Below are 15,153 nucleotides of genomic sequence, written 5' to 3' on the forward strand. Positions count from 1 at the left end.
AGTGAGCGGCACATGAGAATGATAAATCTAAAACAGGAGATACTAAATAATATATACACATTTAATGAATTGTATATTTTGGTTTATTAAGGAAAATATACCAAAAATATACCCAAAAAAACATGTTATGCTAATAACAAAAAAATGTAATGATACTGTTGATAGAAGATGTTGTTTGCTTATGCAGATTATTTAAAAAAAACTCTAGATATGTTTGCATACCAGCATTTATTAAAAGGAACACAAGCAAAAAATCTGAATACGATTCATTGTACAATCCCAATTCCAAAAAAGCTGGGATACACATACAGATTAACTGGAATAGGACTGGGCGTCTCTGTTCACGGCACCCCTTGTGTTCTAAAACCAGATAAGCAGCAGAAAATGATGGTGGATGGATTTAAATTCACTTTTTTATTTTATTTGCAATTGCAACTGAAAAAAGCCTCATATAGCATCGTGCAATACAGATATAGTATTCATTATGAAGATTAAATAAAATCCATCCATCCATCATTTTCTGCTACTGGCTTTGGAACACGAGGGGAGCAATCTAAACAGAGATGCCAGGACCTATTCCAGCAAGTTCTTGCATCCATATATGCAGAGCAGTCCAGTACTGATGTGGCCTTTTGTTTCCACTGTTTTCTTCAGAGCAGTCTGGACCAGCTGGATGAGGTGGCAGCACTGATAGCAGCAGCAGTCCACGATGTGGACCACCCAGGCAGGACCAACTCCTTCTTGTGTAATGCAGGTAGTGAACTGGCCATACTCTACAATGACACGGCCGTTCTGGAGAGCCACCACGCAGCCCTCGCCTTCCAGCTCACTGTCCGTGACAGCAAGAGCAACATTTTCAAGAACATCGACAGGTCAGTAGAAGCAGCACACCTGCTTTTTTTTTCTTTTTGTTTTCTTCTTAGTCACAGCTGATTTACATTAGCATGCAGCAACAATGCAGAATGTGAATAGATGCTGATTTTATTTTACCCTTTGCATACAGGACTCAGTTCCGAACGCTGCGACAGGCCATCATAGACATGGTGCTGGCCACAGAGATGACCAGACACTTTGAACACGTCAGCAAATTTGTGAATAGTATCAACAAGCCAATGGCTGCCATAGAGGAGACCAGCACGAGTGTAAGTGTCAGATAGCTTCAGAGACACTCAGTAAGAGCAAATAATAAGGTGTATACATTTTGGAAAAATACTGAATGTAATAAACTTTTTAAAAGAAAGAATTATTAATTGTTGTAATTAATTGTTTTATCTCGACTATTATATATGTGTTAACCCCATAAAGCCTGAAATATGAACTCATTGTAGCCAGAATGTTCTAATCTTTGAAACTGGAGTGTTTATGAAGGACAAGAAATGAAATATCAATTTTAAATTTGATTAGTTTTAATTTGTATCATTCTTTTGCTGCAAAAACTCCCAAAACCTCATGCATTGAATACTGGAGGGGGAAACTGTGACTGAGATTAAAATTTGATTAACTGGTCAGCAGTAGTTTGCTTAGTCTGCCGAAGGATGAAGGCCTGGGGAGAAAAAGAGCAACACTTCCTGTTTGGTTTACTTTTCTTTTTCTTTTTTTTTTTTTGCAAACAATACAAATGGTTCCACATTAGCTCTTTCCAGGAAACGTTCCAGGAAGTTATTAGAAATCAGAGTTACAAAACAGATATGTGATGAGACTATATGTCTCAGTATATGTGTTTGTGTGTCTTATGTCCTTCATTTTTCTGGATGTCCCAGATGGTTATATCTGCTGTGTCTTTCCCACAGAGCGTGAACAGTGACTGTGAGGGTCAGGCCAACATCAGAAACTCTCCAGAGAATCGTCTGCTGATAAAGAGGATGCTGATCAAGTGTGCAGATGTGGCAAACCCCTGCAGACCACTCGAGCTCTGCATCGAGTGGGCTGGACGGATCTCTGAGGAGTACTTTGCACAGGTGTGGGAGCATCAGTAAAACAGCTTAGTTTAATAGCGGGTTTAAAGCTTAGAACAGAATCATTACTGTGAAGATAGTTAACTGTTCATTTAATTTTATTTGTTTTTGCTTAATCACTTTGCATACTTTATTAGATAAATGGCCTCCTGCCGTCTAAGCTCCCTGTTTATTGAATTATGTGTGTTTCCCTGCAGACAGATGAGGAGAAGAGACAAGGGCTGCCAGTGGTGATGCCCGTTTTCGACAGGAACACCTGCAGTGTCCCCAAATCTCAGATTTCCTTCATAGACTACTTCATCACTGATATGTTTGACGCCTGGGATGGTAAGAGCAAAAAATTCAACTGTGTTCTGTGTTTCTCTCTCAGGGGTGGTTTTCCACACAGTCTTCTTAGTCATTTTCTTCTTTGTTTCCATTTCAATAGAGTGGAGTATTATATTTACACACATATTAAGTCTGACTGTGCAGCTAAAAGGTCAGGATCATAAATCATAGATTGGGACTTGCTGCTTAACAAGTTTAAATGTTTACTTTCACAGAACAAAAGTAACTGTTGTTCTATAAGAAGCCATTTGCTTGCTAAGGATTCCTCTAATGCTTTCACTCAGACCATTTCCCAAATGATCTTTCACATCTTTTCTCTTGAAGTGATAATTGTTTCACATTCTACATGTGACTGCAATCTTTACTAAATGTCCTAAAGTTACCAGCCTGCTTCTGTTAGTCCAAGCAGTCTTGTTCTCTTGTTTCTAAATACATCTGTGGATGTGAGATTGATAAAAAGAAAATGCATTCCCGACAACACTGTCATCAACAGAAACTGGTGAGATTTGCTCAGATTGCAAAATAAAGACTGTGACAAAGTCAAAAACTAGTAATATAAGCTGGACAGTTGCTGACTGGTTCATAGACCACCATTTAAAATGTCACAAAACGGCCGGAGGCCGAGTACCAAAAATCAAACCCACGTGCAGAAAACCCAAAGCGGAGGCTGAGGAAAGGGTTTAACAAAGGTTTATCAACTAGCACAAAAATGACATTTACGATAGTACCTGACTTAAGGCTTGACACATGGGGCGTGAGGGTCTTGGTCAGGGGAGAGGGATAAGCAAGGGGACAGGTCCAAGAAAGCAACAGCAGCTGGCTGGTGATTAGGTACGTATGTGCAGGTGGGAGATGGAAGCGTTGAAGGAGAGGTGGTGCGGTCCAGGTGGGTTTGGTGGTGTGTGGCAGCTGTCCTGAGCGGTGAAGGTCCCGAGGTGGTGCAAGGGCAGGCAGGTGAGGCAAGGAGATGATTCTGAAAGCAGGCGGGTTAACCAGATTTCCAAGATGAGTGGTTCAGTGTGCTGGAATTTCCTGGAGTAAATAGGGTAGTTGACGAACTAGTGAGGAAGCAGTGTCAGCAAGCAGCTTAAATCTCCAACCTGATTGCCTCAATCAGCTTCAGGTGAGGGAGGCTGTAGGCCCTGCCCATGGGTGGATACCAGGGAGGTCCAGACCTTCAGGAATTTTACAGCCACACACCCAGACCATGACATAAAAGGGTTTTTTTTCTTTTGTTTGTTCGTTTTTGGGATGCCAGAAAAGGCCAGATTTGAGTGAAAGAATAGAAAGCTGCATCCATAAATCAGCTTGATATTAACTGGAACACTAAATTTGGCGACTGAAAATCCTAAACTGTAAATTTATATACCAAACAAGACAAAACAGCAACCACCTGTCACTCAAAGCCAAGCCCCTAATAACTTGCAATAAATCACAACAACAGTTGCCTGAAGGTGCTTTGAATGAATCAAATAATAATACAAAACTGTGAGCCTGCAAGGCTTCGACTTGACAGCGTTATCGTTAACTCGGTTTCCCTGGGTCTTTTCCCGTGTGTTATGAATAAATCTTATTTTTTTTGTACCGGTACTGGTTCTATTTTGTTGTATTTATCCGCGACACCTTAAAGGCCGGTCCGTGAAAATACTGTCGGACATAAACCGGTCCGTGGTCAATAGGATGCAACGCCTCCGCAAAACAACTTCTGGTAACATAGAGGTCCATGGGAAAACAGCCCTCTGCTCTCGTGTGCTGTGATCTCAGTAGACACTTTCCTAATAACTTTGTGTGGTCAGTCACAAGTGTCAGGTCATGTTGAAATAAAACATATACATTTTCTTAAATATGATTATTATTAGGAAATACTGTGGCTCAGGATTCTAAAACAGGAAAAATTTAATTTTTCTGGATCAGAAAAAGGAGAATTATCCAGGTTATGCTAACAACGGATCAATCACAAATTGATAGCCAGTGAGTGTGCAGGGTCCTGCAGTTATCCTTTTCCAAAACAGCAAGACTGCAGTGGCTCGGCTCATCAGCCTAGATGATGATTTCTGTTTGAACCATAAACCTTGCTTTTAGGGATGGGTACCGGTGTCCGGTGCCATGATGGCACCGGTTCTGACATAAACGGTAGTAACCAGACCGAAAAGCAGCGCACATTTCGGTGCTTTATTTCGGTGCTTTTTTTTCCTGAGCTGTGATACACTTCTAGCCAATCATTTTACGTTTCCGAGGATAGTAGGCGGGGCCAGGTACGTACGTTCTGTTAGAGCAGAGCTACAGATTAAAAATGTCCAAGGCGAAGCGGTCAAAAGTCTGGCTGTACTTCACAGCAAAATATGCAAACTCAGCAGCCTGCAACAAGTGCTTTAAGCTGATACTGTGATACTGTCAAAGGAGGTAACACCAAGAATCCGATTAAACAGCTGGCGACGCATAGCGTTTTTTTTAAAAGCCAAGAAATGCGCCGTATTTGATAGCTTGCTGCGAGACCTCACACCGTGCACGTTGGGTGGGTTGCCAGTTATCGGACCCGGAGCAACATCCCCCAAAAACCCGAAGAATAGAGTCCTGGCCCCTAGCCCTGCCAGTGTAGCAGAAATGATGACGGATGATGATGGCAGCAGCAGCCGTTCTTCTCTGCGTGAGTAGCTTCATGTTGTTCGTGTGTAATTTACGTTGAGTAGGCTAACCACGTTATTACATTAATGCATGTAAGGTGAACTAGCAAACATCATCATAGCTACATGCGGCTGTCTTCTTGTTTGATGGCAGATACTCCCTTCACCCTGGCCAAAAAGGCTAAAATGACCAAAGAAAAAGTGGAAAACAGCTAAACATGAGAGGTTTTTGGACAAAGTTTGTGTTTTTTCCATTGTTTAAGCACTGCTTCCAGCCAAGAGTGATGCCATATATGCCACATAGCTGCAGAAAAGGCTAACATTGTTATCTTTTTACAAAAAAAACCAGCTGAACATGAGAGGTTTTTGGACAAAGTTTGTGTTCTCCATTCTTTAAGCACCGGTTCGAGCACCGTTTGAGCACCGGCACCGTTTCAAAAGTACCGATTTGGCACCGGTATCGGATAAAACCTAAACGATACCCATCCCTACTTGCTTTGATTTCAGTTTAAAGAAGCTCCTCCATTAATATCTTCAAATGGCTGCTGATTTATGTATTAATGGTTTCTTTCTCTGTTAAGCCAGGTTTTAGTTTTCAGGATCTGAGCGCATTCACATATAACTCTTCTGCTGCACAAAATCATTACTATGAGTGCAGTTTGCTCCAGTTTGTTATCATCACTGAACAGTTTGCTCTCCTCTAACTTTACAGCTGGGCTTCATTTGTTGCATTAGTAAGGTAGAGCTTAACAGCTTGCACATGTAAAACTTATTCACCTACCAGAGAAAATATGCTGAAAATAAAAGCGTTAATGAAAACGTGACTCTTCCAGCTGTCTGTTCAGCATAAGTTACCATAGTGATTTAGCCAGGTAGAAAGGGAGCCACTTTCATGACACAGAAGACTCTACCTCCAAGCTCGTCGTAGCTCACTAACCTATTAATCTTGCTTCCTGCTACAGCCTTATGGTCAGCTCTAATGTTCCTCAAGCTGTATTTGTGCATGTGGTGGGGCGCATTATCCCACTTGATTTTGGATAGGGGGATAAGTAACATCCGCATGAATGCCAGGACCTACCCTGTCCCAACAGGAAATTGCATTGTAACATGATTAATGTTACTTACTGCAATGTTGTGTCTGCTCAGTGTAACCTTTCTTTGGGGACACTAAACCAGTCTGGGTTAAGACCTCTGAATCACTTCCCACATTTCCAGTTTGTTCCATAACTCAAATGCAATAATTGAAACAATTAGGCATTTCAGTCCAACTAAAACAAAACCTCTGACAGTGCCATCTTGACTCCTGGCCTCTTTTATTGCCGTCAGTGATTTTTTTCTTAGTAGATTGCAAGAGAGAAAATGACAGGAAAGAGATAGTGAGAGAAAGTGATGATGAGTGGAACGGGATAGTATGCTGCTTGTACTAGTTCCCCATTCCCACTGAATTCCCCTCTTAGCATAGTCTCCCCGAGAGGCAGCTTGTTTACTGTCAGCTCTGATGTCACGGAAAGATTCCAAACGCCAGTGGGATCAGGAGAAATTACAAGAGTATCAGGGGAGTGGAAGTCAGGGAAATAGTGGCAGGGATGAGGGTGGAAGGGTTGGCTACAATCACTCGACAAGCAGCCGAGCAGAACTTCACTTGCACATAAACACTAAAACACACATGCAGCCTCTTTCAATTCACCAGGGTCACTGTCAGGACAAGGCAGGGGTCATTGTTAGTTCCACAGATGCAGTGTGGCTCATCAACAAGGCCGGAAACAAGGATGTAAACAACACAAGCCGAAGCTGTGGTGCCTCAGGCTGTGGGTGTGTGTGTGAGAGAGAGAGGCAGAGAGACCTTTGAGCCCCAGCTGACCTTTAATGTGGGAGAACCATTGTAGAGTCTATGTAGCATTAGCAACTGTACACAAACTGACTGCACATAGCCTGCTTACAAATGTTAACAGTCCGTGTGGAATGATAACAGGAAGTCAGTGGCAAATGTAGGTGTTTATCCCTGATTTCCTGTTTTTGTGTGTCTGTGTGTGTGTGTTTGTTTGTTACTTTGTTTTTTGTTTTGTTTTTTGAAAATATAATTTACATATGTGTTTGTTGCATTCTCTCTACTGGGATTATTCATGGTTCTTTGAATAATCTGATATTTTGAGACTTGATACATTAAAATTACTTGTATAGATATGAGACATATGACCAACCAGGCTATGTCTGCAGGTGTCCCTTTAATCTTTTGCCAGCTGTCATCTGTCACCATATATGTTTCACATTTTTTAAAACCACTATCAGGTGAAATGAATAAAAACTACAGTGTCAACGGGAACAGTAAGTTTTTTAGTTGCAGTCTTAGGCTTCAGTCACACAGGGATAGGGGCCTAGAGGCCAGTCACTTGGGGAAAAAAACATATACCGAGACCAGTTGCGTGCGGTTGCTGGCAGTAGCTGTGAAAGCGATTGCTAATGCCCCAGCTGTGCAGGCCAAGAGACCATTCAGTGACCCACTGGTAACCAGAAATGGCTAGGAAAAGTGCGTATTCCACAACCGGCTGCTGAAGGTTATTGCCAGTTGCTAGCAAGAAATTGCACATAGCTATAAAAAGCACTCTGATAATGCTTTGATTGACATGGATTTGTCTGCAAACACTACAAAGACACTAATCATACTGTAAAGAGTTTTGAGGACAACCAGAATGCCTTCTAGTTGCACCCTTTGCACCTTTGGTTGAAGCTTTTAATGCTGAAGGCTGATGTTGTCCATTTCCAGTAACTGACAACAACCTCCAACAACTATTTGCCAACTAGTCAGAGAGTAGACATTTTTCCTAAGTGACCGGAGGTTGCCAGGGTTCTCACCACCTTTTACAGAGGCACCATTGAGAGTGTGTTGACAAGCAGCATCTCTCTCTGGCACAGGAACAGCAGTGCTTCAGACAAAAAGGCCCTGAGAAGAGTGGTGAGATCAGCTGAGAGGACTATTAGGGTCACACTGCCATCTATTGAGGGTCCAGCCAAACAACACTCCTTATCCAGAGCAAAAAACATCATCAGGGACACCTTCCGCCCCAACCCCAGCCTGTTCTCACTTCTGCCCTCAGGCAGACGGTATCATAGCCTGAGGTGCAGGTCGCACCTCAGGCGCTTTCCACCAGCCATCGAACTGCTGAACAGCACAAAAACAGCTTCTGTTCTCTAGATTATTATACTCTACCAATCGGTCAACAATCAGCATTTCTCTTTTGCAGTAATTGAATTGTTTTTTTATTTGTGCTTTTTAAATATGTACCACTGACTTTATATGTATTTATTTATTTAATTATTAAATTTGCCTTTTTTTTTTAACTCTATTGACATTTTTATATGTCTTTATGTAAGCTTGTGCTACGTAATTTCATTCTGCATTGCGTCTTTGAGGTAGTGCTGAATGACAATAAAGTAAATCTTGAATCTTGAAGGGGTGTCAATAAATAGTCTCTCAGCTTGTGTGAAGTATCCAAGAGTCTGTGACAAGGGCTGATTTGTGAAGGCTGGAAGGCAGAAGGTTTCGAAACAGCAGTTCCTTTGTTGTGTCCCTGGTATTTATTGTTTAGATCCCAGTGCCAAAAAACAAACCATGGACAAAAAACCAGTGAATCAGTGACGTGGTCACTGGCGGCAAACACTAACTCATGCTTGTGGGGAGTGAAGGCTGGTCTGTCTGGTCATTTCTTAATTCTGCTTGTATGACAAAGGTGTCAGAGTAATGTGTGTGGGGCTATATAAGTGCAGACCAGTCAGAGTGCTCATGCTTACCTAATCAATCACCAAATATGCCATCAATGTCCGAACTGGATCATAAAGTAATGGCCGTGTATGAGAAATGTGATGTTTCTTTTTCGTCACATGGACAGCTAGATGAACTGCTTACCTGGAAAACCATGGGACTATGAGAAAAAGGCACTGCGCACATTACCTATTACACACACCAAATCTGTCCAAAAGTGGTTTGAGGAAGATTACAAAGAAGTCAAGATGATGATTTGGCCTACAAATGTTCTGATTGAGAAATTGTGGGATGTAATGGAAAATCAAGTCCAAACCATGGACGGTTTTATCTCCTGCCTTTCACACTTTGGTGCCAGATATCACAGGATATCGTCCACTGTCTTTTGTCTGAGCTATTTTGGTGAAACCAAGAGGATCTGTGCAATATTATTTCAATGATTTAATGGTTTGAATTTATAATTAGTTACTAACTATGACTGAAATCTGCCTAACAACACACATCTGTGTAGCCATGTTTGTTTTTAATTCTACCAACTTCAATGTGTCTCCTTGCAGCCTTTGCCACTCTTCCTGGCTTAATGGAGCACCTGTCAGAGAACTACAAATACTGGAAGACCTTGGATGAGATGAACTGTAAGAGTCTACGTCCTCCGCCTCCTTCGTGACCGAGTCCACATCCCCTCCTTACATATATCACTCCAAGCAGGGTAGGACAGTGAATGAAGCCCTGCGGTGGAACAGTTACTCTTTTCAGCTGGGATTTGACAGAAGTCCGTGACCTCTCAGGGGTTCCTGGATACGGCCTGAAAATTTTATAATCGGAAGAACACAGATATGCCGTTTCCATCTCAAATCACAGCCTCTTGTATGGTTCTAGCTGGAGGTGGTACCAGTAGAGAACAGGTGGTCACTGGAGGCTGTCTCCCTGTTGCCACTTTATGTCCCCCTAAAGTATATCTTGATAGCACCTCCATGGTACAGTGTGGACCTGATAGGTCACCTGACAATCTGTACCATACAGTGTAATACAACAGAAACCTGCACTTTAGCTAATCATGACATCTTACATTTTGAACTCCCTTTTTGTTGACTTTGCTTTTGGAAGTTTTCTTTAAAGCAAATATTTCCTTTCTGTATCTGTATACTGCTATAAAAGAAATATGGAAAGTAAAACGTGACAATTGCCAGAGGCACTGACTGAAAACAAGAATCTGAAGTGATCTGGGCATGCATTTTAGTACAAGCGAGTGCAAATCTCCATACTTCCTTTTTCACAGTTCCAGCTAGTAAAAGGTGCTTAGCTGGAATTAATCTTTGCATTAGCTGTGAAACAACGTAGAGACTTGTGTCTGGGACCAAATTCCCTTCAATCCCTGTCCATTTGCCCTGTTCAGACAAAATCTAAAAGAAAGGGCACTTCCAGGAGTACTTACCTATGTACCAGGGTGCAGTCCACAGATTGCCGATTGTAGGGCTATTTTTGTGACAAATGCTGGATCCTGAGATCATATAGCTGCAGAATACCTTGTAAAATGCCACCTGATAACCTACTGTCATTTCTTCTACATCACCATCTTACGTGCACTGTGAAAGCAGCTAGTGAGGATAATGAAGATCCTTGTCAAACCTGCATGTCCGAACAAATGGAGGAACAGAATTGCACTGTATCAGAGCTATTTAGTTACCAGATGTTACACTCATAGCTTTGTGACACTAACTGTAGACATTTTCACTCCCCCCAAAAATGATTGACTTGCGAGTATTTGAACAACATAGTTACTGGCTTTCTATTTGAGCCTATGCTTGGCAATTAGTCGGGGTACAGTGTGTCAGGTTTTGTAGTTGACATGTTTTTAGTGATGAAATGAAGCCCACATTGACCTGACAAACAGATGAAGGAGCTGCTAAACCGTGTTTAGATTGTAAAAGCACGGCTGCAAAGCCAGCATCTCTCTCTCGTTTGTGTTTTTTGCTTAAGCAGTTTTACTTAGGCTTGAATCCTGCAACCAAAATTCACACTGAAGACATTTGGCCCCTTTTTCGGTGGGGTGGGTGTCATTTGAATGATATGGCTTCCATCTACAGGTGGTAGACTCTAAATTTGTCATGTTGTCCGTGAATCAAATCAAACCAACACAAAGGCCCAATTTCAATCTGGCACTTCCACTGTGTGGAAGAGTCTGTTAATTATGAAGGAGGGCAGAAATAAAGCGGAAAAAGTCTGGGATGCCCTCACCTTTCTCAGGTGAAAACAGGTACTTCCAAACAGCTCCTTTGGAGATGTGCGCCGCTATGAGATGAATGTATTAATATGTCCATGACATATTGGAAAATACGCCGTGTTGTGTTTCAGTTTGATTCAGGTATTTTTAACATGCTCCAGGTCGTTATGGTGATTTTACATACTGCTCTCTGTTATTAGAATTTGTTGCAACAAAAATAAGAACAAATAAATTCAGATGCACTTTTAAAAACATGTACAAATGTAGAAAACTTCCACAAAAGTGTTTTTCATACTGAGATAGTCTTCAAACAGTCCTTCTTATCTGTAAGTGTGTTTCCTCCATGTAGCGAGTAAGTCAGCACAGGTGCACACTTGGTGTTTTGCGGACTCTAGAGCCCACCACCACATAATGCTTGTTGGAACAGCACTTAATGTGGCCTCCACAAAGTGCAAACAAAGTGAAAGGGTGTAGGTGGCTGGACTGGAATTGGTTTAGTATTATATTTCATCCTACTATGACTGAGGATGGAATACTACTATAATAATACTAGTCACTAGACTTGGATATTTAAGATCACCTCTGTTAAGCTTTAATATCAGAAGGTGAAAACAGCACTGGAATCCACTACTGCCAGCAGCAGAATCTTTAAAAGACTTTCATAATAAATTATTTTACAAATTCAAAAAATCAAAATGGCGATATCCAGATATCTATAGGCTACTAATGTGGTGAACTTCTGTAATTACCAGTTCTTGTCCCAACTCTCCAGCTCAGCTGCTGGTCTACATGTGCAAGTATGTGCGTGGTAATCCAGGAGACGCACATCAAGCAGTATTAACCAAAGGCACAGAGAGCTCTTTAGGGTGCCTTATTCTTTGGTCATCTTTACAGAACACAAGTATTTTTGTTGAAACATTTCCTCCTCTAGACATAAAAACAAAAACAAACTAAAAATAAAAAAAAAACACAAAAAGAAGAAAAGCCATATGTGTTTTAGATGTTTTTAAAACTAGGATATTTGGCCTGATGCATCACGGTCTGTGCTACAGTTCTGAGTTAGTCAGTGTTGACGGCCCCCGAAGCTTTTTCCATGTATTTTGTACAACTACGAGATTTTTAACGACAGAAGCTGAACCAGGTGCAGTTGGATAAAACGCACGTTCCTTGTTTGTTCACCTCCATGTTCGATGTATTCACACTGATGTTGTCATTATGCTGACGATGAAGGTCTTAATCAACGCCTTAATCTTGTTACGTCTCACTGTGTAGCTCTGCTATTGTTGCAATACACTGTAAACTACCTAATGTATCTGCTGTTCTTGTAAATACTCGGCCAATATTATTTTCGCTTTGCTTTTTACATATTTTGCTTTCATACCTTTTTATTGTGGATGTTATGTGTTGCTGTTAATTTCCAAAGTTATGTTTGTTCGGGGTTTTTTAGGGTGACTTGAAAAGCGGCTCCACCTCTGAATGTTTCATAGCTGCTATCGTTGACTATGAGAAGATATTTTTGCTAGTATACGATGAAGATTTCTATTCACACAGACAATACTTCAGATTTAAATGTCAGACAGTCTTTTCCATGAGCAGTAAAAAGCAGAATATGATGAGCTCAGTTACATTCAATTACAGCTGGTGACATAACGCTTTCATCACTTACAAAGATTTCGATTTCCCTCTCATCAATAAAACTGTTGGCCGTGACTGCAAGAACGTGCCAGTTCTATCTTTTCTATCATTTACAACCATGACAATAATTAGAAAGTGATTGATAGATAGTATAGAGTGCGGAAAAATATTTTTTGAAAAATATGAGGGTCATTGGCCATGAGAACTGTAATGTTTTCAAAGATGTTACTGCCTCAAGCATAGTAGTTACAAAAGCTTTCCGTAAGAGCCGCCATGTTTGTTGAAAAGGTTTAATGTATTTTGCTCTCTCTGGTCTTATTTTGATGTTTTCTGTCAAACACAAAGTTGTATTGTGAGAGACAATTAAAAAGTTCTTTCAATATAAAGTTGTTACGTTTTTGGCACAAAGATGTTTTACAGGAATCCTTTCAAGCTGAAATGTTTGCCTTCTTCCCAAAAGTTGGAGGACAAAATCTAAACGATACATCTTTACAAAATAAAAGGAGTCACTTACCAGCATCCTGAAATCTAACTGAATAAGTTATGTGTATTTTGTTTAAAGGTATTTACTAATGTTTTTTAAAAATTGTTGGAAAAGATTCCAAAATTAACTAAAACTGTCCACCATCTCCGATCTGTGAGACATTAATTGACATAAACTACAGCTGGGATGTATTTTTATAATATAATATAATGTTGTACAAAACATGTTGTGATCAGGATGCAGTGCATCAAGTCCTTTAGTTGACGTGTTGATTAAATAAAGCCCACATTGGGCTGACAAAGGTGTGAAGGAGCTGCAGAGTCAGCATCTCTCTCTCGTTCGTGGTTTTTGATTAAGCAGTTTTACTTCGGCTTGAATTCTGCAACCAAAATTCACGCTGAAGACATTTGGCCTCTTTTTTCCAGTGGGGGGGATTTCTATGTTTTGACTTCCATCTAGTGGTGTTCTAGAGGTGATACACACTTTTATGCTACAGTTCTGAGTCGGTGATGATGCTCCCAAGACTTTTTCCTATGTTTTGTACAACTACGAGATTTTTAAAGCCAATATTATTTTTGCTTTAGCTTTCTACATATTTTGCTTTCATACATTTTTATTGTGGATGTTATTGTGGATGTTATGTGCTCCTGCTGTTTTTCAAGGTGACTTGAAAAGCAGTTCCACCTCTGAATGTTTCATAGCTGCTATCACTGACTATGAGAAGATATTTTTGCTAGTATACGATAAAGATTTCTATTCACACAGACAATTTAAATATTTCAGATTTAAATGTCAGACAGTCTTTTCCATGAGCAGTAAGAAGCAGAATATGATGAGCTCAGTTACATTCGACTACAGCCAGTGACAGAACACTTTGCTTTGAATCTACTGAGCCAGAAGCAGATTGTATAACAGCTTGTTATATTTTAAGAAAATCCTTCATCAATTGCAAATTTTCCTCTCATCAATAAAACTGATGTCCATCAGTCCATCAGTGCAATAATGTGCCAGTTCTGTATTTTATATATATTACAGTCCATCTGGAAAGTAATAATAGCATCTTAATCTGTTCCACATGAAACAGCCATATTCCAACATGGATAATATTAATTTTCATACATAATTTAACACACAACACCCCTTAATGACAAATGAAAAAAATGCTTAAAAGTCTTTGACACCCACAAGTATTTCTGAGTGTGACCTTACAGGCTTGGCACACCTTTTTGGGGGAAGTTTCTGTCATTCTTTTTTCTTCTTTGCAGCACCTCTGCAGCTCCATCATGTTGGTTGGGAGCGTTGGCGCACAGATATTTTCAGATCTCTCCAGAGATGTTTGGGTTCCGGTCTGGACTCTGGTTGGGCAACTAAAAGACCTGATGCTCCAGACATGATGCTTAGCATTCAGGCCAAAGAGTGCAATCTGTGTTTCATCAGACCGGAGAATTTTGTTTCTCATCTGATAAAAAGGAAGGGCTCCCATCTGATAGCACTTCAGGTACCTTTTGGCAAACTCCAGCTGAACTATCATGTGGCTTTTACTAAGCAATCACTTCCATCTGGTCACTGTATCATACAGGCCTGGGTAGAGTGCAGCAAAAATACTTGTCCTTCCGGAAAGTTTTCCTCTCTCCATAGAGCAACGCTGGATTTCTGTCAGTGGCCATTGGGTTGTTGGTGAACTCCCTGACTATTGCTGAGACTGGCCAGGCAGCCAACTCTTGGAAGAGTTCTGGTGGTTCCAAATGTCTTCCATTCATGGTTGATGGAGGCCACTGAGCTCACTGTGACCTTTAATGCTGCAGATATGTTTCTTTTTTCCCCCAATCTCTTCATCGATACCAGTTTCTGAGGTAAAGGCCATGAATACTTATATAAATCTTATATTTTCATTTTTTAGTTTCCATAGATTCACAAGAATTTCAACTCTTTTCACTCATTATGGGGTAGTATGTGTGGAATTTTAAGTAAAAATTAATTCAATTTATTCTGGAATAAGGCTGTAACAGGAAAAACATGTGGAACCTGTTCTGCAAATACTTTCCAGACACACTGCATAATCATGGCAATAATTAAAAAGTGATAATGTATAGTGTGGAAAATATTTTTGAAAAATACAAGCATTATCGAATGATGCCACTGCT

At 40.5% G+C, this 15,153-nt stretch overlaps 1 protein-coding gene across 2 annotated transcripts in view; it reads left to right on the forward strand.

Annotated features, from left to right (window-relative positions):
• pde8b (phosphodiesterase 8B) overlaps positions 1 to 15,037 on the forward strand; it is a 57,484-nt gene extending 42,447 nt beyond the window's left edge. For both annotated transcript variants that reach the window (XM_080870860.1, XM_080870859.1), the window contains 5 exons: positions 655 to 872; positions 1,004 to 1,142; positions 1,791 to 1,958; positions 2,153 to 2,282; positions 9,224 to 15,037. In XM_080870860.1, the coding sequence (XP_080726986.1) occupies positions 655 to 872; positions 1,004 to 1,142; positions 1,791 to 1,958; positions 2,153 to 2,282; positions 9,224 to 9,333 (765 nt within the window). In that variant the 3' untranslated portion in view covers positions 9,334 to 15,037. The remainder of the gene's footprint in view (positions 1 to 654; positions 873 to 1,003; positions 1,143 to 1,790; positions 1,959 to 2,152; positions 2,283 to 9,223) is intronic.
• The last annotated feature ends 116 nt before the right edge of the window (positions 15,038 to 15,153 follow it).

The sequence above is a fragment of the Rhamphochromis sp. 'chilingali' genome (genome assembly GCF_963969265.1).
Source record: "Rhamphochromis sp. 'chilingali' genome assembly, chromosome: 2".
In the NCBI taxonomy this organism is placed as follows: domain Eukaryota; kingdom Metazoa; phylum Chordata; class Actinopteri; order Cichliformes; family Cichlidae; genus Rhamphochromis; species Rhamphochromis sp. 'chilingali'.